Raw genomic sequence first — 25,664 nt, 5'->3', positions numbered from 1 at the left:
TATATTTCGCTATATTGTAATCTATCGAAATCAAACTGTTAGATTATAATCTGTCCTGCGTCACTTGTCGAAAGCTCTTCCTGATTGGCCGGTTATATCGTAAGAGCGACCAATCATATGTCACCGTTACTATTCGGTAGTTTACATTATATGTAGGTATATGAATTCGAATTTAAACTTCTTCCAATGTGAAGTAAAACTTTACATAGGAATTTATTAGAATCTTTAATCGCCTCAGTCTCAGCCTGCTCCTAATAATTGGCTAATATCGTCTAATAAGTAATCTTGCGAATAATTGTAAGTTGACTTCCTTTCAACCGAATTCGAGCTTCAATTTTGTAAACTCATTAATATGCTGGTGATTATATAATTGACTATGCTAAATGTCATATAAGATTATCGCAAAGCATTTGAACTAACTTGTAGTCCAAGAGTCTCTAGTTCCAAGGGATGCGATAACTGCTGTGCTGTACTTTATAACACCCATTATCTAAGATGGTTGGAAGACATTAGTTAGGTTTTCGAACAGAATGGGGAGTGCGCTCGGTAATTTGATCAGAGATGTGAAAACACATATTGTATAGTTAAAATTGAAATCATAATTCATGATCTTTGCTTTTAGTGTTACCACACGAGCGAACTTCCTTAATGTATATTCCGTAATTCGTGTGGTGGATGGTTTTTCCAACCCGGTTTGCTTTTCACGGGTTAACCTTTGTAATGAATTAAAACTATGTGTCTCTTTCCAATATAAACAAATCGCATTTGTATGACAGAGATGGCCTATCTGGAGCCTCTGCACCATTTTTATTTTTAATAAGAATATTGAATTTCCACTGTATTCTATTTTCTGACTGCGTTTTAGAACGGTTACATATCCTAGTGTTTTCTATTAGAGATGATTTACTCATAAAACCAAGTCTGGATTTTTGATATTTATAAAGATAAAACGTCCTATACATTGTTCTACTTAATATTCAAACTTTTTACATGAGCGATTAGCACTGCAAGCTCGCATTTAAAATTAAGACTTCTTTCAAATTAAAATAATCCGTGTATGTAAAATCGTATCTCGTAAGTTTTGAAAATTACGCGATTTTTATTAATAGAACTCTACACAGCTACCGAAAAAATTCTAATTTTTTTTTTTAAATGTATTGTGTCAGTATTGCAACACTTAAATAACCTGCTCAATATAATGGCGTCTGTTTTCTTATCTGTAAAATACGTAGGCTGTATTGCATTGTGCCATAAGGTAGATATTTTGCATATTACTTTTTAACGACAAGACTTATGCTTAGAACTACGAATTTTGATATTTTTCGTCATCTCGGGCTTAGTCGTCTATTGTACTCTCGTATTTTTATGCTAATTATTTTTATCTGACATAATATTAACTATTTATTATACCAGATAAATATATATAATATATAAAAAACAACATTAAAATCTTTTCAGTTATGACCGCTAGGAACACTTATTTACGTGTTCTTAGTGTATTTAATTTTAAATAGTAAAATTTGAGTTCACAAAAAACCCGAAATTCGAAATATCCCTTAATGAATTGCATTTATTATAATTTTGTTTTATCGATTATATTTATTATGAATATGTATGTATGTTAAATTTTAAGTGCTTGTATTTTCGGTTTGCACTTTAAAAATTTATCCGATTAAGAGGAAGGTACATTGTACCAATGTACAAGAGAATCGAAAGTAGAAATACATGCCGATGGCCATATCCTGACTCTGCTATTAAAATACCTGTGGGTAGATAGATCTTACAAATGTTGTGTTTTATCAAAATTAAAAATAAGTATTCATAAATTATTCGTCTAATTCACAGTGAAGAAGTAAAGACTTTAGATTAAATAGATTTTGCTTACGTGCTGCCGTTACCTCGGGGGTGAAAATGTAAGGTTTTGCCTTTTTAAATCCTATTCTATTCAGAAAAGGTGTTCTACTGGCTTGTTATATGTATGTTTATATGTAAATTTACATTTACATGTCTACTTTTCAAAACTTACACCAAAAATGTTGTTTAATTTACGAGCCACATTGTTCCTTTGGCGAATAAGTATAAAGATAAGATAAACATGTTCTTTGAACAATGTGTCAGCAGTTTTCTCCTGACTCTTTTATCATAACGTATCATAACAAGCTCGCCTTCATTTTATTTTATAGTGACAATTCGGGGCAAATATACCAGAACATAATTATAAGGCCTCGAGAAAAAACGTCAAGATTAAATAATAATTATCCGTAGAGGCAACAACTAATGAGATTGTCTCTAAATTATTATTAAGATTTAGCGAGTTGATAATAACGACATTGGCAACCTACCGAGTTGGGTCCCCTGATGACGCAATAAGGCTGCGGATTGCTTACGCTGTGGTGCATTCACTCCGCTCCAAAGCTTCTTTTTTAGTTGCGCAATTTCCGCAGAGCACCAGAAAACCGGGCATCGGGAAGCACTGCCCAGTCGACCGCAAGTTAACGTCACTTCCCTTAAAAATAAGCTTTTATTCCGCTTATATGTCAGGGGACGCGAGTGCCGTCAATACTACGTACTTAACAGCTTAAGATTCCGTTAAATAGCAAAAATGATAGTCCCTTAAAATAATTTCTAGTTGTAAAATGATTTATGGTAAAGTTACAGAGATGTCGTTGAGTTAATTCTATTTAAAATTGATATTAAGTGTTATTTTTGCTTGAGATTTTAAAAAATTTAAAGATCTATATAATTAATTATATTTTATGAAACACAGTCTTGTAATTCTATTAAAATACGCACCTCGAATTGGGAGAAATATTACGGTTGTCTAATGGAACGGTGGTTTTCATCAGTGATTTCTGTATTTAAAAATAAAAATATTGACTAATATTACATCGTGTTTATTACGGGTATATTATGCATGTTCAAAATTAATTCGTTTCATGATATTGAAATTCAAATATAAAGAATGAAATAGATTAACTTTTAAAATTAATTAACTACTTTTATTTTATTTCTTTCATGTTTTTTCTTTGTAAGTATATTTACATTACGGTTAGTAAAGTACTGTAGGTATATCCTTATTTGTTTTAGGAATATGTTGTTCTAGTTGATACAGTTTTTATGTTTCAATGTAATGTAAAATAATTTATATTTTTAATCTATTAGTTTTGTCTTAACAATCATGTGTCCTGCTTTGATTATATTATCTGTCCCTATGTTGTACTTACCATTAATTTAGTAATTTCTAATAAGGTATTGAATATATCTGCACTGAACAACCATTAATTTTAAGTGGCTCCGACTTCAACTGCACTGGTCTTATTCTCTTATGGAAAATTAATTTGTAAGCTCATTAAAAAAATAAAACTTCAGATAGTTTTACAAGGAATTTTGCTTTTGTGTATTTGATCCTTAAATAGTTTTCTATTATCGGCGCTATTTGTTTATTTTTTGTACAAACATTGTGGCAGATATTTTATTGTATTTTTTGTTCCTATTTTGTTTTTGGATAAGAATGGTTGGCTGTCCTGATGAAACTTGTGTGTCAATGTAGATAGGACTATTGGATCTAATTATAATTTACAATTAAATGTATTATAAAAAATCTGTGTTTTATTTGATTCTTAATTATTAGTTTATCAAAACTATTGTACACATTATTTCCTGAGTGAATGCAAACAGACTTAACATTTAGGTTATAAAATGGACAACAGAATAAAAAAATATAGTGGTAGAAATATTTGGAAAAGTATTTTATTACAAAAGTAAAGAAAAATAAAAGTCACATATGTGTTCACAAAAATGAGGCATAATGCCTTTGTAGTGTTGTTTGTAGTACTCCCAGTACCACCCTATGCAACAAGAGTAAATGTTTTACTGTAGAATTATGACAGTACTGAGCAAAACATTTTGCTGTATTAAGTATATAGGCTATTGCTGTATTAAGTATATATATATATATATATATTATTGTGTTTAATATTTTGTGAAATAAATTACTTAAATAGTGACAAAATTTCACAACATGTGAAATTAAACAACTTTGTCTTAATTTTTTAACTCTGTAATAGATATCAATAAAAAATAGTACAATTTTGATATTTATTTACTTATGTAATAAAACAGATTATCTGTTGTAGCATCATGTACTTGTGGTAGCATCTGATCAACAGAAATTTATACATCAATGTCAAAACTGAACTTAAATTATCACATGGATATTTAACACTAAACAGGCTCGTGGTGTAGTTCAGGGTTATGACATACTGTCGATGAGTGAGGCTCTCATGGTTGATGTGATAGCTGTCGGCTTAGCATCATTGAGCTTGAATACACTCTCAATCACTGAAATTTCTGTAGACGTGGTATCCATTCCACAGAATGCACTCCAATCATTAACAACAAGGCCAGCGGCAACAACATCACTGCCTCGGTTAACTGTTCCTGCTACTAACGGTACTTGCAGTAGAGATGAAAGCTCATCTTGATCTTGTATAGTAGTTTTGGGATGTACAAGACCACCTCGGTTAGTTAGTGCAGTATATGAACCTACCAGTACATTTCCTGCCACGGTTTGCCTAAAAACTTCTACATCTAGTGTGTCAGCGAGAATTTCTTCGGTGTCTTTGTCTAAATCTGGGTGAACTAACGCAACATAGTCGTTGCAAGCGATGACATTGCCAAGAGCGCTAAGCCGCTCCTCGACTCTCTGTACTTTGACGGTGTCTGGTAGACTGTTGCGTATGTGCTGTAGTTCTGTGTCTGTAGTTGAGGACGGCACAAGGAGTCCATTTTTGTTGGCGACAGTCATTCTCCCGATAATCCGACAGCCAGCGATGCTCACATGCACAACTGGTATTGTGTCCGCTAGTTCAGCTTCAAACACGCTGTAGAAATTTTCCGATCCACCGATCGCTACGAGGCAATATGAATTTGTTAGTTTACTAAACACTCCCACTTCGTTATTATTTTCAAATTGTACACGGACCGCCATAATTACTTTTCTTTTTTATCGATTTTATGTGTTTTCAAAATGTTTCACAAGCTATTTCAATCTTCACGTGGAGCGAAAAACACTCAGAGGTTTACTCTGGCTGTCAGTTTGTGACTCAGTTGTCACTTGTCAGTCGATGTATGAAAATAATTTAACTGTCAATTTCAAGTTTCAACCATATTGTGCAATAGGAATCATTTCAATCAATGGGTTAATTCAAATTATATTTATGACTTATTTTAATTCCTGGATTATTCTTCATGGGTATCAAATGGACATTTAAAAGCAAATTTATTATTTGACATCGATGTCGTAGATAATTTACGTTATTATGTTCATATTAATCGTGTGCAATTATATTATATTATGAATAAAAATATTGACAATGTCTCGGGAGTAGTTATAAAATGTATAAAATTGTTAATTTAAATTGCTTTATAGAATTAAATGAAGTTCCCACATTTCCCAGTGATACAGTACAGAATTTAAGAAAAGCCGTTCTTGCTCCAGTGCTGTACAAGCCAAATATTCTACAAGCTTTACAAAAAATAAATTTTAAATTTCATAGGAATTGCAGCGTATCAAATCTATTAAGGGTAAATCATATTTAATCGGTTACCATGAAAAATAAGTAGCTTTTCTTGATACTAAAGACGTATCGATATTTTCAAGGACTGTGATGTTGCGGAGGAACAAATATTGTTAATGTTTTGGGGCTCGAGAAGTTCAGATAGCAGAGTAACAATCAGCATGTCTGCTTCTAGCTGCTCATCGCTTCATACAGCCGTTAGTAAATATTATTTTAATTTTAATAAATATATGTGGTTTTTAAATTCTAGTAAAATAATTGTAACACCAACTCCTGTGTAAGCGACTTATACAACAATCGTTAATTTATGTAATAGTAACATATTACATAGAGTAACAACTACGATTATAAAAATGTAGAAATGTCTAAAGTAATCAATAATCACTAAAGTCGTCTAAAATTAAAAAAAAATCATTTTCACAAATTTGTTTGAGCACGAACATCATCAAATATATGAATTTATTGAAATCGTCATCGAAATCAATTTTAAATAAATTTCACACATTCGGATTTTTATGACCTATTGAATTATATTTGAAATTATAATATACTTATATATATTCAAATGGCAGAAGAAGTAAAGATAAATACTAAAAGTTGCGCTATATTTTCCACTAGAAACACTTCTCGATTAATCATCATAACATAGTATAAAACAAAGTCACCTACCGCTGTCCCTATGTATGCTTAATGCCTAAAATTTCACAACGGATTTTGATACCGTTTTTTTTGAATACATACATTGATTCAAGAGCAAAGTATAATAATATATAATGTATAATACATGCACAATATACTAGAGATGCCCTGTTAATTTTGGAGGTTTCTGAAGTGATGTCGTAAATAAACACAATTTTACGCTTACATTGCAAACCCTACGAGATAGATCAAAATAACAGTATTGTATCCATGAGGTCTTCAAAACAGACATTCTATATTATATTTTGTATCACCATGGCACCCGTGCAGAGTCGAGATGGACCAGTGGTTAGAAAGCGTGCGTGCCTGGGTTTGAACCTTGCGGATTCAAACCGCACCGCACCGCTGATTCATGTGCTTAATTTGTCTTTATAATTCATCTCGTGTTCAACCTGCATGTGACAAATTTCATAAAAATTCTGCCACATGTGTATCCCACCCACCCGCATTGGAACAGCGTGGTGGAATATGTTCCAAACTTTAGCCCAGCAGTGGGAATTTACAGGCTGTTGTTATATTGCACCCGTGTGAAGTCGGAACGGGTCGCTAGTATGTCTTTATTTATGAGAAGAAACGTTTCCATTTAGTTACTCTATTTATAACCAAGTAAAATTTAGATTCAAAATTCCGATAACAACCTCATCGATTGTGATTTATGTCACCATTTTGTAGCAATCGCACAGAATATTTAAGATATAAATTACATTAAATAAAAATGAAATAATGATTGCTTCGGAATGAAAAAAATACCCAGACAACAGACGAAAACGTCGATAGTTATTCTATTCCTGAGTTTCATATGCTCGTATATTACCGAGCATATATATATCTTTCTGTAAGAGACAATAAACTAGGATTCAATTTTAAAGTTTTGATTTGTAAGATTTGTTTTTGATTATCGGTTTTATAAATTGATTCTGAAAATCGTTGTAGTGTCGTTTATATTATATTATCAGTGGCGTAGCTAGGTGAGGAAGGGCCCCGGTGCATAGAAAAATAATCGGGCCCTCAGCTCCTCTTTCCCATCCCTTTTTAAGTAATTACCCTTTAAAATTAGAGATACCAAATAAGAAATCTTGTGCGCAGGGTCGTGTTTTTCTAGCCTAAGAAGCTTAAGCTAGGAACAGAAGCTTAAAGTTTAGTTTAGAGGGACCCCTGAACACCAGGGCCCTGGTGAACTGCACCTCCAGGCCCTACGATAGCTACGCCACGGATTTTGATTGTTTATAGTCATAGTATTATGTTATAATTTATTTTTTTCTTTAAGTAGGGTTATACTATAGATTTTATTTTTACAGCATTTAGTGTTATTATTTCTAATTAATCAACTATGAATCAGCGATATATATACACTATCATAAACGCCTTTAAACTAAAAAAGAAATTCATTTATACATACTTAGAAGAGGAACTAACATTGATCCTCGTGGAACACAAACTTTAGCAAAGAATCAGAAATAATTATAACCTATTGAATTCGTTTTACACTCATTTCGAGTGTACCAAATATTGAGTAAATCGTATCGCTCAAACACATGTATTAATATATAACGTATGTACATAGATCATTGTAGTAATTGAACATTATAGTTTTTGCCTTTAATAGCGAGCTTAAAACAGAAGTCGTGGTTAGACTTGTGTTTTCAATACTATGTTTGACACCATTGAATTAAAAAACTGATAAAATTGTAAAGCTTTAGTAGTAAGTAGGTACGTTATTTAGTTACGGAATAGATTTTTAAATGTGTTGTTTTTAATGTAACAAATGTATGAGAATTTTATAAACCTACCAACAGATACAAAATGAGTAAGATCTAAATGTAATTGACTCCCTGCTATTATAATATTGTTTCAGGCGAATGCTAACAACACTAGTTCACAAAGAGACAGAGAATTCCGGTCAGTTGCACTACAAACCGAAATTAGCTTGCGCTACTCCCCGGGCATTGGATCGCCAGGTTTATATCTCTCATCTTATAATTCCAGAAAAAATAAACTATTTAATAAGAACCGGTTAATGCTTTTTCAGTAAACCTAACTGAAAGTGAGGAGCAGCGCCTGCTGCGCGCCCGCATCGCTGACTCTCTGACCTTCTCGTCACCTGCTTCGTCGATCCTACAGCCAACTAGACGGTCTATGTCTATACTTGGCTCGGTTTGCGCTCTACTGCTTAATAAAAGGGTACCAACGTGACCTAATCACCAACTGTAACTTTTATTATCATACAGATACAAATGTATCATGAGAAACAGTTTAGTGAAGTCTTTTTAATAGTTATTTTATCTACGTATAGATAATATCCAATTTTTTCAACAAATTTACGCAGGCAAAATAAGTATTGAAAGAAATAACTATGATTAATATTAGGGATCAGATGCGAAGGAGGTGTCGGGCATATCCGGCAGTCACTCCGATAACATATGTCGGATCTGCTTCGGGGGAGAGTCGGCGGAGCGCCTGGTGCGGCCGTGCTCGTGCCGCGGGACCATCGCCGCCGTGCACCGCACGTGCCTCGAGCGCTGGCTGCTGCAAGCCGCCACGTCCTACTGCGAGCTGTGTCGACACCACTACGTAGTTACTCGCAGTCACAAGTAAGTGCATTGAATAATGCCAAAAATTGTAAAAAAATCCTTCGTCGGCTCTTTCTTTGCCATTTCTAACAGTTGGAAGAAATTTTGACAATCTATAAAAAAGTGTAATACTTCTATGTTGAACTTAATTCAATTCAAACGAATTCAGGATTCACATCGTTAAATTTTTACCAGTATGCTAATAATTAATAATTAGACGAAACTAAAAAAATATTACAAGTTATATGCTCTAACTCGATCCGCCTCGGCTTTCAATATTTACATTAGAAAGTCAGAAGAGCGATTGCACGACCTAACGGTGCCTCCTGTGTATATGACGTTGCATGTTTCAGTCCCGGTAAGGCACTGATTTGTATAGAAAAAAACTGAGGGTAAGTTTACTGTTTAGGGGTAAAATAGACCGTATTTCCCAAGTGGTAGACTAGAATAAGTTAGCGTGGTAACGTAAGCGCGTGTCCGGCGAGGTGGTCGTGGGCGCGCTCGCTGGTGGAGTGGGCGCGCTCGGGGCGCGGGCGCGCGCTGGCGGCGGACGCGTGGCGCGGCGCGGCGCTGGGCGCGGCGTCCGTGCTGGGCACGGCGCGCGCGCTGCACGCGTGCGACGCGGCGCTGCAGGCGGGCGCGCGGCGCGGCGGCGGCGCCGCGCTCGCCGCCAACCTCTTCTCGTCGCTGCTCATCGGGATCATCGGTGAGTCGACTGTTCTCGCTAGCTCCCGCCGTTTATTGGTAAAATTGGTCGCATTCGGTTTCGTCCAATTATATATGAGAACCACCTTTAGCTAATTCTGCTCATTGTTTGCGATTTCATTCATTATTTTAAGATGCTTAATTAAAATACGTGCAATTTACAAAACAACACTAATAGCACTACAACGTAACGATACTAATACTACTACTATTCGTCTAATTTAGAAAATAAATGTTGTTTTTAGTAATGCAATGCCATTTTGAATTGATCTATTTGGTTTGCTTGTAAGCCAACTGTTTCCGGATCATGTTTCTATCGAGTTTTAAAATCCGGTAACCTACAAGCTTTGGTGTTGCCGATACCCACAGAGGGTTGGTGGACAGTTTTCATCATATGAATTTTGCAAAATTGACTAATGTTTAGTATTTTTCCTTCTCACCAGAGTTGAGTTTGCCCCAAAGAATTGTCTTGATAATATACGTGCTTTACACTACTCTAACATAGCCTTCTGGCGTACTATCACATACAAAACAATTACATTAAAAAATTTTAGGTATTACTTAGTAGCATGACGTCTTTCTAACACATTCCAGGTGCACTCAACGGCCTGCTGACGACGTGGATGCTGCTCAAAATCCAGGAGCACCAATTGTCGTGGCGCGCGTGGCGCGACGGCACTCTGCACGTGCGCGTAGCGTTGGGGGAGTCGCCCACCCCCAGCGTTAATTCACTCGCTACAGTGGTGCCCGAGCGAGATTCAGATATCCACCAGGACCCGTCGAGAGTTACTGATCGATCCACCAATATCACAGACCCCTTCATAGTTGCCCTACCCTACACGCTCCCGGACCCGTAAATACCATCAATATTAAGCTGTATGCCGAATGAAATACTTTGATAATTACGATAATGTCCCAAATGTTCATTTACCTGGTAGTATCGACCGGCGCCTGCGTATTAATACTAATATCGATATTGTTGGCGAGACAAATGGGATCACTATCAATTTGCTAAAACAATTGCAATAATTAGTAATGAACACGATTAATATGAAATAATAAACGAATTAAAAATTGTTAATCATATTTATTTCATTGTATCCATATAAATTAATATTATAAATAATAATAGTCAAAGAATCATTAGACGATTATTCTCAAGTGGTTATAAAATTAATGTATCAAATTATAAAAAGTAAATATAATATTGTTAGAATTAAAGTTTCGTTAAGAGCTGCCGCGAGGATGCAGCTTGCTTATGTAGTGAATAAGTGAAGGAGATCCACGCTGGCAGCGCGTCGAATCATAGCAAGAGCTACAAGCAATACCAGAGAGACTATGACCTAAATAAACGCTCGAGATATAACTGTTAGTCAAACTTAAAAGCTAATATAAAAAAATCACATACATCTTTAGATTACAATAAATAGGAGGACTCTATACGATACGGCGCTCGGAGAAACGGCGAGTTGGGCGGACACTGGCGAATAAACATCTGACAAACATAACACACGAACAAACAATATCAACAACATACGCTCTTTGGACTCACTAATCTTGCACGATAATATATTTGTGACTCAAACGTTCAACTACTGCAGCGCTCCGGCCGACGGACGCGACTGTGACGTCACTGCTCGTCCTTGAACCGGCGGTAGATGGACTGCACGTACGTGAACACGCACTTCCAGTCGGGCTTGCGCATCGCCACCATGTCGTCTACGTCCAGGAGGGGGTAGATGCCCGCCTTCTCACTGCAAGCAGTACACTCTACTGTGAATCATTACTGTTAATGCTGTTTCCATTATTTTAACCACATCTGACGATGAGTTATGACTTCAATAATTAATTGACATCAAATGTGGCCAATATTCGCCAATCGTTTATTTAACAATGGTATTTTATATAAAGTATATTTCGAAACAAGTTTCATTTCCTAAAACATATGACAGTCTTCGATGTTTCCAAGACTAACCTCATTTTGGTAACATCATTGGATCACATAGGCTTTAACGTAGCGTGGATTTTATTCAGGGATTAGCACAAAAAGGAACCTGATGAATAATATTGATGGAAATTTTGGATTTTTATTTATGTGGTCCAACGACTTTCGCTGGTGGGTGTCGTATAAGGTTGCGTGAACTTACTCAGCAACTTTGAAGGCGAGCGTAAAGTTGTGTCGGCGCTTGTCGGGCGTGAGTGCGTAGTAGTCGAACGCGTCAGGCAGGAAGTGGTGCACCAGCGCGCAGAACGCGAGCCCGTCCGCCCAGCTCGTCGAGAAGTTCTCCAGCTTCACATTCTACACACAATATCGATTATACATTATTAATTTTTTCAGGCGCGTCTTGAGTCTATTTATAGTTTTAGGGACCCGGTAAAATTAGCGACAAAATTTAAATTGTTTTATCAAATTTGGTTGTTGATAGATAATTGGTAAAATGATCCAAAATAAAAAATAAACAGACACGACTGCACTAAAGTTTCCGACTGATATCTTTATGTCGAATCAAAGTATAGGGACTTTTATTTGTATTAATTTCACAAATATGTTAAAAAGGAACACAGATGATAAACGAGTATCAAGCAAACTCAACTCAAAGTTCCAGTAAATTTTAATGAGTTGGCGGTTATTTTCATGTACAAACAGACTTTCTGATATTTGAGGAACATATATGTTGCAGTGTCTCCAACTTTTTGTGTCAAATTATCGGAGTTCTATTCTAGTAACTTGATTTTAGGTATCGAGCATATTAACAATAGAAAAACTATTCAGGCGTTCATTATAAGTATTTATGACTGTAGCTTCCATAATAACGTGCCTACGATATGTGTTTGTCGTATCAAATGCTAGGTCGTAATTGCGACGTAGTTGGAGACACTGATTTTCTTCCTTTTTACACATAAAACCACACAAGTCATGCACTAAGCCCCTTGTATCAAGGCTTACGATTACACCTAGTAATTTGTACACCAAACCTCTTTTTATGTTTCCGTCATAAAACATGACATTTTCAACATTTGTTAGTTTGTTTTAATCAATGTCGTAGAACACTTCAATCGTCACAGTTTAATTGAAAATTACTTTCACATAAGATGGTTTTATTATTCGATGATTTAGTTTCAGTCCTAGATCCGTTAGGCGACGCACTCTAACCAAAGTGATACAATTTGGTCATGATATATACATCATAGTTATATAGTTTATTATATACTGAGCAATATATACAGGATAGCGTAATAGTAAAGCATTCAAATAAGCGTGAAGTGTATGAGTGGCGGTGGCGGTGATGTGAGCGTCGTGTTAACTCGGTGCGCGTGCGCAGCTCGCTCCACATGCTACAGTGTCGACGTCGAGTCGGGTACACCCGCACGCTCCCTGGTAAGCCGATGTACATTCTCTCCCTCACTCATAGGTAATTTGAATAAATTATATACTTTAAGATCACTTTTAAAAAGCCGTCGGGATGAAGAATTGCACATCAGCTCATCAACTCCATATTGAAACCCCGGTACGTATTTAGATATAACTTTGATGATTACGGTGTGAATAGAATATAATTTGTTGTACTTTTGTCATTATAACGTGTAAGTATATATACAGTGCGTTATCCGTAGCGGGGTGTCAGGCGGTGGGGGGCAGGCGGAGTGTGAAGTGTACCTCGTATTCCCGGGTCTTGTCGCGACACCAATGCAGCAAACGCTCTTTAATAGTGACGGCGCTGGCTTGCAGCGCGGGGTCCGTGAACTTGAAGTAAGGCTGCGACGGAGAGCCCGGGCTCTGCGGGCTCTTGGGCGAGCTATAACCGGAGCGTCATGTTAGGCTAGTCCTCTACCGAGTACGTAGCGCCACATAACGCAGTCCCTTTCGATGTATCTCGCTGTTCTTATGTCGTTACCGGTCTCTCGACATATTTTCGTGTCAGAGCGAGACGCATGGATAATCGGAGGCTTTGCGTGGCGTTACGTAACCGACGGATGGTTGCCTCTAATGCGCATTCTTATTACGCGTCTCGGTTAGTCTGTCGCGGTATTTCGACGTTAAACGTTTGGATTAGATCATGTGCGTTCTCACAATCGTGTGCAACGCGCTGTGCTGTCGTTATGGCGGTGGACGCACTGTTATGTACATTTGAATGAATGTAACGTGCTATATTATAAATCTTCTATCAAGCGACTATCAGCCGGCGGATCTCTGATCGATGAATGTGGTAATCTATATGCTTAATGAAGGCTAAGTACACACGGAGTCGTTCTCTAGATACTGAATGCTTTGAAGACTCCGTAAGTGCTTAGATAAGCGATGCTATGATGCTTCTAACTTTTATAGAAAAGCGACTACAATAATTACTTGTTATAATATCATCTATTTGAATATTAATTATTACCTATTCCTTATTCGTATCCACTGTTATGGCTGCCAAAATAAATAAATAGGTTTATTAAATAATTACCAAGCAAAATATATGTTTATAAATATTTCGCAATGATCTTTGTAAGACTACATGTAAGTGTCGCCTCGTGATCGACGTCTTTTGTTTATATTGTCTGTGTGTTCGGTAAGACATCGAGTGTCGTATTATACAATATACTTACTTGGGACTGTTAGTAGAAATTTGCTTTTCGAGTTGACGGAACTTGGCGAACGGCGACACGGGTTTTGGCGCCGGTCGAGTCATACTCTCAATCACTGGTACACAAATAATATTTAAATTACTATTGAACCAATCAATCAACGACAATAATATATAACATAATGTGATGTAACCCGTACCTTTCGAAGTTTTAGTAGTGGTGGTACTGCTAACTGTTTTTTCGGACGAGTTCCTCCTCACGCTCGATGTTACAGTCGTTACTTCCTCTTCGTCTGCAATTCAAAAGAAACTATAAAATCTCTGTTCGTTACTTCAGTGAAGATAACACTAAATCGGAACACTTTTAAAACAACAGCAAGACAATACAAGTAATACTTAAAAGCTATTAGTCAAAATAACACTGTTAAGGGATTCGGTGAAATGAAGAACGTATGTTTCAATATATACATCGACGTGAGGCACGGGCGAAGGCCAGAGGCCGGTAAGGCGAGGGGTCGAGGGGCGGAGGGGCGCGAGGGGACATGCGACGCGACACAAGCGGCAGGCAGCCCACACACACACGACTCACGCCATCTCGCTTGTCTCCCTCTCCTAACTAGTGGAATGTGTGCGCGCTACGCGAGCGCCGACACGAGGTCCTCGAATGCGTCGTCTGCGTTGCTCTCGTCCAGAAACTGCAGCTCCGACACGGTCGGCATCGTGCGGCTGCGACCCAGCGCGAACGACTGCGGCTGCGAGGGGCGAGCCAGCCGCCCGCGCAGCTGCGTGGTCGTCGATAGCTGAGTAGTGGCGCGGTTCGAAGACGCCTGTCCGGTGAAGTATGCTTCCACTGTGCGCTTTTTTTCTGGCAGTTGCTCATGTGTGATTCCACCTTCATATAATTTCGGAATAGCTAGTAGGTGCATCGACTTGGTGCGCGCTACTACTCTTCGCGGCGAGGACGGCTTCGAACCGAACTCTCCGAAACGATGCCAGGATCCAGAGCGAGTTAAAGCAGTGCCAGGGCTCGAATCGCGACTACCGGGTGATTCGCTAGAGAAAACCGATTCACGCGATGCGGCGAGCGCGGGGCTTCGCAGGCCAGCTGGGGATCGAGGATATCCGTCGTACTCGAATACTTGGTTCGGGCGGGGCGGTGAGGGGGCGTGCGGGGAAGAGAGGCCAGGACGAATAGAAGACGGGGCCGGCAGCCGTACCTGGTTTCGCGCTATGTCCCGTTTTTTCCTTTCGATTTGCGAGATGACTTCGTGCTTTGGAGTGGAGATTTTGTCGAGCACACCCCGTAGGTTGTCGGCGGCTCCACGTGTGCGCACGCCCGCCGTGATGGTAGCGGCTCCGCGAACTGGACCGCGCATCACGCGCGTCACTACACTATCGTGCTCTGTCGCCGTTCCATCCTCGCAGTTGTTCGCGAATGCTACTCCGTTTTGACTTTTTTGGGGAATTTTAGGTTTTGAAGGACTTGCGGGTGCAATGCGAGTAGTCGGCGACGCAGGGTAGTCGTAATTATTGGTTTCATTCATAACTACATCTGGTAGATAGTCCACTTTGTGAGCTTTTGCCTTCTCTATGTCCGGCGTTTGCTGTAGAGGTATAAAAGTTGCAGTGCCATTTGGAGGCGTGTAATCAACTATTGTATAAACAGGCGCGGGAGGGGCGGGAGGCTTATGCGCAGGAATATCACGACATTCATTCAACGCTTCGCGTCTCTGCTTCTCTCTAATTTGTCTCTCGTAAAATTCAATTTGGAGCTGTTGAGCATCGACCTTCGGCAAATAAGGTTCTGGACTAGGTATAGATTTAGATTCATCTAGTTTTTTAACTAATTCAGGAGCGGACAATTCGTTTTGACTTGGTATGGGTTTGATTGGATAATTTTGAGCCTGTGGACGTACGTGAGTCGGTGGCGTGGGCTGATGATAGCCATATTGTTTAGGTGTCGGTGTTGTTTGTGAATCAATTTTACCATTTTCAAGTTTGGACGCAGTCGATCCCATTGATTTCCTTTGATCAACATCGGACGCTAAGTGAGAAGGAGGTAGAGTCGAAATGGGGCTTAGTGAATTCATTATATTTGGATGAACGTTTGAATGGTCTATTGACGGCGATACTGGGATACTAGAAGATGGAGGACTCCACACGTTTAAGGGAGCCGACGTAGGCGAAAGAATTTTTTGGGGGGGTTTAAATGCAGACATCGGTGCATGTGAAAACTGATTAACTGGAATTGGTTTTGCAACAAAAGGTTTTATAATTTGTTTATTTGGTGGCTGTATTATAGGTGGATTAGTTGTATGCTTTAAAGTTTGCGCCGGGGCTGGGACTTGATTCCGCAATGAGTCCCTGCGCTGCGATGCCCATGGAGGCTTAACTATTTCAGGTGTAATATCAGCTAAAAATTTTCTAGGGCGCGGTGCCAGTGAGTGTGAAGTACTGTTTGTGTTTTGCCAAAATCTTTTAGCCGAGGAAGCACTCGATGACCTAACGTTTTCCTCTTTTTCGCGATTTTCAAAGGCATTTTTGATATTGCCAAAGCGGTTACTCCAATTGGCTTGTCCAACAGTGCCCGTGTTACGATTATCTTGATTTTTTTGCATAAACGCTAAGAATTTTCTATCATTTTCTGTTTGAGGTTGGAATTCTGGAACCTTGGGAGCGTGATTTATGATATTATCGTCTTCTGTGTCACTATCGATTTTATACCCTCCGAGAGGTCTACCGATATCTATAGTGTTGGCGCGTTTCATACGATTACGTTTGCTATTATTAAAACGATTAAGGGGCTTTGACATGTCATCGGCAGTCGGCGGTGCGGCGAAATTGTATCCAGGTGGAGGAGGTCTGTAATAAGAACTTCGTTTCAATTCTTCTTCAGCCTTTTGTTGTATCGTAACTGTTGGCCTATTAATCGGAGCCCTTCTGATTGGCGCTGGGACTTCTTTTTGTATTTTACTGTCGAACTTATTAGCGATGGCCATAATGCTATTTTTGTTGTCCGTGTGCCAGCGATTAGCGCTTTTAGGAAGCTCTTGTTGCGTCGTATCAGCTATAGAATGTCTAAAAAAGTCTGGTTTTTTGGATTGCGGAGCTCGTCTTTCTACAACACAAGCATTTCTATTTATTTTTGGTGTAACATCGTAGCTAACATTATGCGCCTGTGGAGGATCTTTTTGTCGTGATTCAATAGCGTCATGATAACAGACTTGGTTATCAAGACTGAGTTTCCTCTCAGGCGTCGAAGGTTCCTCAATACTCGGGGCGGTCGACACCGTGGACGATGTCGGTGGAGTTATAGGTTTCACTGCCTCCGGTAACAATTGGTCTCGGTCGACCATCCGTCTCGCTTCCTCGAGCTCCTCTCGCGTCACACCAACAGTGTGCCTGGAAGTTCGGCTGCGTCGTCTCGGTTTGCGTTTACAGCCATCGAGTCTATCTGCGGCATCGAGAGCATCCTCTAGTCTGTCGGCTAGTGCGAGTAGGGCTCGAGCTTGAGGATGGTCATTGGGTGGGGCGAGCGCGACACGCAGGCGCTGCAGCGAGCGGCGCACGTCGGCCACCACGTCATGAGAGGCCGCTCCGAGGCCAGCCAGCAGTCGCTGCCCACCTCCTTGCAGGAGACCCTGCAGCAGCGGTAGAAGAAGAGACTCACCGCGTTCTCCGGACTGCTCCTCTGTTTCTACCGTCTCTCCAGCAGCTGCTAACGCCTCGGTCACGGCGCTCGCACATGCTACGGAAGAAACAATATTATTTGTAGATGATTTGATGCTATGTGACAATCCTAAGAAACGTTTTCTTGTGTTTATTGCAATTCCAAACCTTCTTGTTCAGCCATTAGTGTGCGGATGCGAGCGCGCAGGCGGCGACGTTGCTCGTAGTCAGTGCACTCGTCCAACTAAAACATTTATAAATATAAGGTACACAATTTGTAATATAATAAATGTTATAAAGACACTTGTTTAATATAAATTAAATTTAATTCATTAATGTTACTTAAACGTTATTAATTTCAACTCGGTACGTAATTAGCCAGTATATCGTAAACTGTTTTTTTGACCTCTGTAAGTTTTTTCATAACGATAAGTGTTTCCCGTTACTCGTTTAACCCAAATTTTACCGACATATTTATATGGACTTGCTTTTTTTCCTTTATTTTAAGGTATCTTAAATATTCATATAAATATTAAGTTCATGGATATATGTTTACTTTTACTCACTATTTTTTTTTAAATATGAAAATATGATTGGTCGGTGCTGCGCTGTGCGCAATTACCTGTACGGTCTATATACATATATATAACTGTAATTGTATCAAAAAAGCTTACCAAGTTTTATTTGTATAAGTTAGACTTACCTAACTTATTTGAAGGTAAAACGTTTACCTAATGCAAAAAAAGGGATCTGTTCCGTCTTCGTACAGTCAAGACATTTCATAACTTCTTAATCGAAACAATTAAAAAAAATATAATGTATTGAAAGATTAAACCGATCTTAATACTAAATAAGCAAATTTTATGTGTGTATATTAATTCGGTTTTTACGACCGTCCAAAAGCGATAATTATCTATATGTTATATATTTTACAAACTCCTGACACCTACTGAAAGATAAATCTAATACATTTTAAAAGTCCGACTCAGGAATTATATTTAGGCCCACAATATGTATAGTCTCATAACGTGACCACTGAACCAACATCTGCAGTATAATATTTACCGGTTGTTAACAACTCCGAGTATTTAATAATTAGCAGTATAGACGTTCACGTAACACCGTTACCAAATACCTACTTATTAAATATGTAAATTTTACAATTACAAACATATCTACTTACGCGCGACGTACCAAGCATTTTGTTAGGATGTTACCTTTCTTAAAAAAATAACTTATTACTATTTTTCACACACTTTTTATGTAATATAAATTATAATAAAGTTATCTAATATATAAATAATTAATTGCTGTTTTTTTAACACTTTGATAATGATAATTACAATATGCAATTAAGGAATATTATAAAACAAGCGTGTTACAACCGCGTTAAACTAGCGTCGCGCTCGCCGGCTCATGTGTACAGTGACCACACGGTACAGCGAGCGGTTAGCGCTTTATGGTAATGGAACATAACGAGATGTGATTTCTTTTCGTATTTGCAGCGAATTTCTCTTAAAGCTAATATCGCCCGCGGCTTTGCGTGTTAATTATTCTAATTTATTATTTGTAAATTATAAATACGTCTCAATTCAAGAATTCTAATGTTTTTCAGTTATCTTATGTGCAACAGCTTATTACACTGTTGACCTCAAAGTTTTCAGTGAAAATATCAGTTAGGAAGATCATGTAAGATTTCTGCATCGGATCGAAGAATACTAATTTACGATTTAATAATCTAAATCCGAACGGGTTACTGGAATAACTAGGCACTAAAAAGTTTTAAGTAGGTATGACTTATTCGTTAATCATAATATCAACTTGTAACTTAAGTTACAGGCACTAAGTAATATTTTATAGTTTAGAAGTAATTAAGAATATTATTAACGAATTTGCTCTTAAAACTATATAAGTTGCCGTGTATTAAAATAACGGTAACAATTGTAACTTGTGCATCAATCTGTACGGTTCTCGCAATAATCCGTCCCCCCCAGTCACAACCGGAAGTGGTCAGCACCGGTAACCGGAACTCACAATGACCTGAATGTGCTTTGTTATAGCCATTCGTAATGTATTATTAACGTTAGTTTAACTTAAAATACAAACATTGCATTATTCACCGTTACTTTGGAAATACAGATAAAATATAATATTAAACTCATAAAGTTGAGTGACAAATATTAAAAGTAAATAATATCTAATTATAGATTATTATTTATATAAAATAGGTATGTGGTGATTTTATAAAATTTCAATTACAATTTTTGTGTAATATTTTTTTACAGTTTTATCTTTTGTTTCCCCGGATTGATTATTTATCGCATCTCTTAAAACCTCTTTATTTATCGCCATTCAATAACCTTTTTTTTTTTAATATAACCAGTAATTTCCTTGTGTTAAAATATAATTTAGAATTAGCAAATTACAAAAGGTGTGAAACCTTTGCGTCTTTGTTCCACTCAAACACATGGCTCCTTTTTAATTATTATACTTTAATACTTGAAGTGTGGTCGAATGAGATGTTTCTAAAGTGATATCATTTAATTGATTTAATCAATAGAGTGTCTATCATGAGCGTAATCCGTCGTAAGAGTGACAGCCCCGCGAGTCACACGCTGGCATAATTAAATAATACAGCGTCAAATTACTTAAACGGTAACAACTTCAGGTTCTAACAGATTTCTACTTTCAAACATTAATGAAAACATTCTTTCTTACAGTTATTAAACTTGTTCACGAGAACGAGACATTCGTAGATAATGTAGAAAAATCAAATCAAATAAAAATAAAAAAAATACGGTAAAATTACCATGAAATTATTGAAAATTAGTAATTAAAAAAATGTATAAGATTTAATTAAAAATATCTGTTGCAATAAATAAGAAGAAAGTTTAATAATTGAGTGTAAAAAGTCACGGGCAACGATTACGCTGAATAAAAAAGCAAACAATATGTCATTATAGAATAAATAAAGCTCCGTCGTGTCTCGCAATAAATCATAGTTATTGTCAGTCACGATGACTTGTGTTTCGTGAGAGGTTTCACCGCCTTATGATTCGGCGTTCGATAAAGAAAGTTACTGGGTCTATCCACGCGTAATCGGTACGATTTTCAGCAAACAGCTTATATGTCTTATATAATATATCTTTATCACGTGTAAGTTAATATAATTTAGAATTAGGCGTGAAAAATATATCTGTAGATCGTTATAGACTAATATTTCATTTATATCCGTCAATTGTTACCGCTTTTTTGTTGAGCGAGCGGACTGGTTTTTAACGCCTACTTTAATTTAAAAGGGATTATTTTTATTTGTTTACACGATATTGTTTGCACAAATGCGCAAGGTGCAAACAGTCTGAAGTCTCTTTACACATTTGCGCATGAAAAACAACAAAAGTAACAATAAATAATCAACAATGTGTGTAATTGTAACCGCGCAATATGTTTACCGCATCTGTAATCTAAGTCACCGGCGCAATGGTGCACCTTGTTTATATCTAAAAATTACCTACATCTGCGCAGTCATTCGTCGCTAATTTCTGACGGTCCAACTTAGGTCGTTTGTAATTACAGGCAGAGTTGTATTGAACAGAGATTGCCCAGTGGTTAGAACGATGATTTTGGGTTCAAACCCAGGCAAGCACCACTATATATAATTCTTCTCGTGCTCGGCAGTGAAGGAAAACATCGTGGGGAAACCTGCATGTGTCCAATTTCATCGAAATTCTGCCACATGCGTATTCCACCAACAAACATTGGAACAGCGTGGTGGAATATGTTCCAAAACTTCTCCTTAATGCCTTAGCCTAGCTGTGGGACATTTACAGGCTGTTACTGTATTAACATTGGTCTTTATAACATTCACAACAGAACGGATGAAAGTATTTTTATCGTACGAATAACTGCGGATACGTTCAAGCTCAGACGGAATCTTGTAACAAGTCCATTAAGCTTCTGTAACAGTGAATATCAAATTAATTGTTCTATTTGTTTTGCTTCGTGCGTTTGAAAATCTAACATTGCACTTGTGAATATTTTTATAATTAGGCTCTCTCCTACCATTTTATATATTTCACGTCTTGGTAATTAAGTTCCATCCAGATTTCCATCAAGTAAGCTATCTCGGAACAATGCTGCTGTTGTTTATATCTTACTTATTGAGTTAACCTAGTTAAAGTTTGTTTGTTATCAACGCTTTAATACAAACAACTTTCTTCATCTCTGCCGTCTTCATTCCATTGGTGATTATGGACTACACTTGATACAGAAGGGTTCCCCAGGTTATTTACATCGAGGTAGACGGTAAAAAAACCCTTCCTTACCAGTGAGGCATCAGTCAATACCTATCCCACAGATGGGCAGAGGCCTTCGCTAATGTTAGGATGTAATTTTAATGGTTATTCTTACATTTCTTCGTTGCTGTTACGTGTAAGTCAACGACGTTTTCGTTCACCGACGAGCATGATTTGACTTGGGTATAAAACTTAAACTCGTGTAAATTCAGCGGTCGTTGTCTGAATTTTTTGTTTCTTTGGTCATAAGTGTTCAGTGTTTCTCCTTTGATCAAGTCGAGCTACAGTTCGAGGTGTGGAGTACTCACGAGCTTGCGCAACACGCGCTCGTCCCAGCACTGCTCGATGTCGATCTCCTCCACGTGCCGGCTGCTGTTCACCTTCCCACCGCTGCTGTGCACGGCCTCCTGTGACAACAGATAATTATTATTAGTGAAACTAGCGATACGACCCGACTTCGGTTGCAATACTGATACTAAATATACTACAGAATTTGCTTACAAATTTCTTAAGTTATCAGCGTTTCTTTACTATAAAGTTTATGTATTATATACTAAAACCTTCCTTTCGATTCAATCTATTTATTTTAAAACCACATCAAAATCTGTTGCGCAGTTTTAAAGATTTAAGCATACAACCCTTTGTATGCTTAAATCTTTAAAACTGCCCTCATGTCCCTACATAGGGACAGAGAAAATGACTTTGTTTTGTACTATGTAGCGATTTTAAAAGTTAAAGTCATTTGGTTACATGAACTTACAAAGCAAACCTTCCACATGAATTCGCTAATACAGTTCTCCAAGAATTATCTATCTATCTTTTGTAATTCGTGAAATGTTAAAAACCGACTTAAGTTTGTATTTTATTGCGATGTATATCCTTTAAACATTAGGATTATTAGAGTCTATGTCGTCACTTCTTGACATTTCACGATTGTGTTCCGAGTCGAGTTTTAAGTATCTCACAGAGTAGCTCGGATACGGTATGTTAAATTAAATTTATTAAGAATTCCACAGAATGTAAGCTTTGTGTTTACGTAAGCCTTCAAAAATTACAGACTTGATATAAACTACCAATACATAGATACTGCTGTTGTCATTTAAAAATTCTCAGCTTTCTTCACAAAAGTCAAAAGTCAAAAGTGGGGTCTTTCGATGAGCGGAAGATGGTCTAAATGATCCGATATAGCTGCGATTATAGGTACAAGAGTTCAGAATTTTGAAGCCGGAAAAGGTAGAAAATATGAAGTCCATAATAATATTTTTAAAATTTATTTTAATTATAATTTGTTCAATATTATTAAAGTTATATTAAAGTATAAGTTTAAATAAGTAATTTCGGACTGAACTCTCGTGAACAAGACATTCGTAGATAATGTTGAAATATCGGGCTCCACCGAACAAAAATAAAAAAATACATGGTAAATATCCCGAAATTAATAACTTTAATAATAAACATAACCATGTTAATTTAAAATATTGTTCATTATTCTCCCAGTTCATTATGAAACAAAACGATACACAGTATTGTTTGAACTATGTCGTAAGTGGGTGGTACCAGCTCAGACAAAAGGCATCACCGGTATCAGATGTCAAGATGTAATATCACACGATATTAAAATAGACATTGTGCATAAAAATACTCATACAGCTATGATTGTTCACAATTATTAAGATAAAAAAGGATATTAGAATGATTAAATAAACAAGTGATTTTATGATCAGAGGTTCAGAAGCTGGCGCTTCGTCGACCGATGCATTTTAGTATAATGATATAATCTCTAGTCAAAAATCAAAATAATCTTTATTCAAGTGGGCTTTTACAAGCCCTTTTGAATCGTCAATTAATAATTAAGTGAAGCTACCACCGGTTCGGAAAGTAGATTCTACTGAGAAGAACCAGCAAGAAACTCAGTAGTTACTCTTTTTCAGCATTAAAAAAATACAAAGTCATGTTAGTTTAATACAATTATTAAAATTAACATATCATTTTTACCAATGTATTTTTTATAAACGATTTGAATTTACGAAGAGGCAAAGTTAAATTATAAATTTGAAAGTAACTCTGTTTGATTGTCTGCGCTATTTCATGACCAAATCAATAAGCGAATTTGACAAAATTTGGTATGAAGTGAACTTGAAGTCCAAAATAGGGCATAGGTAACTTTTTTGCTTAACACATGACAACCAATACCCTAAAACGCGAGCTAACCATGGTCGACAACTCGGACGTAAAAATAATTGGTTATACAATTCTTACACTGTTAATTAAAACGTTTGAAGAAAAGGTTTACACGAAATGATAGAAGACACTTCAAAATGAAATAGAACCATCATAAATAAAATTAATTGTAAGCTGTACTTATGAGTCTTTTTCTGTACACGTAAAATACAAGTTGTCTAAAATAAAGCTAACAGTTCGTTTAGTCTACAGCTGCGTTTAACCTGTTTCATCTGTACAGGTTGGGCAACTCAAAAGGTTATATTCGTAAAGTGTTACACCAGGCCCGTGACAGACGTCTGACATCCGATGCGGTATAATATTAGCTCGTAGAGAAAAACTAAACGCAGTGGAAAAGGCCTTGTCACATCACACCGAGGTCGCCCTTGAATTTGACAGTTCTATTTCTCTCTAGCATTTCTCTTTGGATGATTCACGCAAACATAACGATTTTTTGACAAGTTTAGACAAGATGTATGGGTAAGGCAAGATGTTCACTAGTATAATAAAATTCCTCAAATGTTCTTGGATTTGCCAGGTAAGTAATGTTAGTTAGACATTGATACATGAATAGTGTTTTTATCCGATAAAATTAAAAGGTGAAGACGTAAACTTTAAATTAATTTTGTTAATAAGGCTTATTAGGCCCAACTTGAACAAAGCACATTTTGATTTTGACGTAAAAGTTAAAATAATTTAGTATATAGATGTACAGAATACTTTCAGTATTCATTACTTTAGTTAATTTGATTAAAGTACATAGTTGGAGTTCAACAGGGTTGAACGTTTAGACTGGCAAAAAAAAAATTTAAAAAAAAGTCTTTTAAATTAACGATGATGACGGTGGTCACTGTGACATAAAGTTATTTTGAAGAGTAATTCAAATATAATTTTAATAACCGGCATAATAATGAGGCATCTGCACTAATTTCGGACGACTTAAAAAAATTTTTTGTGTATTTACTATAAAGAAATGACAGATGTGACATAACAAAGCTTTAGTTACATAATAATTACGAAATCAGAGTTTAATACATTATTAGTGTCAGTCGGCGCCTCAGATGCTCAACTAAATTCTTTTCAGTAGTCGTGTGGGAGTTCGTCTTCATAACAAGCCGTAAATACGTTCCCACTTAGATCCAGGCCTTGAAGCCGCTAATATATTATACACTACGATATCGTAGTTGTAAACTTTTACGATCGATGCGAATTAATTCATGGAAAATAAAAATGATTTTTACTGCCTCGGTTTCCGATATTATTGGTGAGATCATTTACCGATATCGTTTTCTCTTGAACTTGAAAGTTATTCTCGTCAGTATCGGTATCGGGTTTTAAACGTCCCTTAAGAAATTT

The 25,664-nt window shown here is 37.0% G+C and overlaps 3 protein-coding genes across 6 annotated transcripts in view; 1 reads left to right on the top strand and 2 right to left on the bottom strand.

Moving 5' to 3' along the window:
• Positions 1-4,084: 4,084 nt before the first annotated feature.
• On the bottom strand, positions 4,085-5,115 carry LOC124534058 (eukaryotic translation initiation factor 6). The gene has a single exon (XM_047109717.1). It carries the CDS (start codon positions 4,988-4,990, stop codon positions 4,253-4,255), a length of 738 nt encoding a protein of 245 aa, XP_046965673.1. The 5' UTR covers positions 4,991-5,115; the 3' UTR covers positions 4,085-4,252.
• Positions 5,116-5,128: 13 nt separating this feature from the next.
• Positions 5,129-10,931, top strand: LOC124534055. Its single transcript, XM_047109715.1, has 7 exons — positions 5,129-5,586; positions 5,663-5,776; positions 8,134-8,236; positions 8,308-8,459; positions 8,646-8,869; positions 9,334-9,554; positions 10,148-10,931. Exons 1-7 carry the CDS (start codon positions 5,398-5,400, stop codon positions 10,408-10,410), a joined length of 1,266 nt encoding a protein of 421 aa, XP_046965671.1. The 5' UTR covers positions 5,129-5,397; the 3' UTR covers positions 10,411-10,931.
• The window catches only part of LOC124534054 (titin), a 78,151-nt gene continuing 63,107 nt past the window's right edge, over positions 10,621-25,664 (bottom strand). For 2 of the 4 annotated variants that reach the window (XM_047109712.1, XM_047109713.1), the window contains 8 exons: positions 22,397-22,495; positions 17,962-18,037; positions 17,795-17,872; positions 14,325-14,417; positions 14,147-14,240; positions 13,212-13,350; positions 11,701-11,852; positions 10,621-11,307 (listed from right to left, as the gene is read on the bottom strand). In XM_047109712.1, the coding sequence (XP_046965668.1) occupies positions 11,184-11,307; positions 11,701-11,852; positions 13,212-13,350; positions 14,147-14,240; positions 14,325-14,417; positions 17,795-17,872; positions 17,962-18,037; positions 22,397-22,495 (855 nt within the window). In that variant the 3' untranslated portion in view covers positions 10,621-11,183. Of the gene's footprint in view, positions 11,308-11,700; positions 11,853-13,211; positions 13,968-14,146; positions 14,241-14,324; positions 14,418-17,794; positions 17,873-17,961; positions 18,038-22,396; positions 22,496-25,664 lie in introns of those variants that run through there. The other 2 variants (XR_006966717.1, XM_047109714.1) reach the window with 2 other exon arrangements.

The sequence above is a fragment of the Vanessa cardui genome, chromosome 12 (genome assembly GCF_905220365.1).
Source record: "Vanessa cardui chromosome 12, ilVanCard2.1, whole genome shotgun sequence".
NCBI classification, from domain to species: Eukaryota; Metazoa; Arthropoda; class Insecta; order Lepidoptera; family Nymphalidae; genus Vanessa; species Vanessa cardui.
Note: the sequence above shows the minus strand (reverse complement) of the source record. Positions and strands in the feature narration are given on the sequence as shown.

Excerpts from the sequence above, each read along its gene's own strand:
- LOC124534055 (XM_047109715.1), top strand. The coding sequence starts at position 5,398 with ATGTATAAAATTGTTAATTTAAATTGCTTTATAGAATTAAATGAAGTT. Across the intron at positions 5,777-8,133 it reads GCTCATCGCTTCATACAGCC|GCGAATGCTAACAACACTAG; the intron begins GTTAGTAAATAT and ends ATATTGTTTCAG. Across the intron at positions 8,870-9,333 it reads GTAGTTACTCGCAGTCACAA|GTGGTCGTGGGCGCGCTCGC; the intron begins GTAAGTGCATTG and ends GTGTCCGGCGAG.
- LOC124534058 (XM_047109717.1), bottom strand. The coding sequence starts at position 4,990 with ATGGCGGTCCGTGTACAATTTGAAAATAATAACGAAGTGGGAGTGTTT.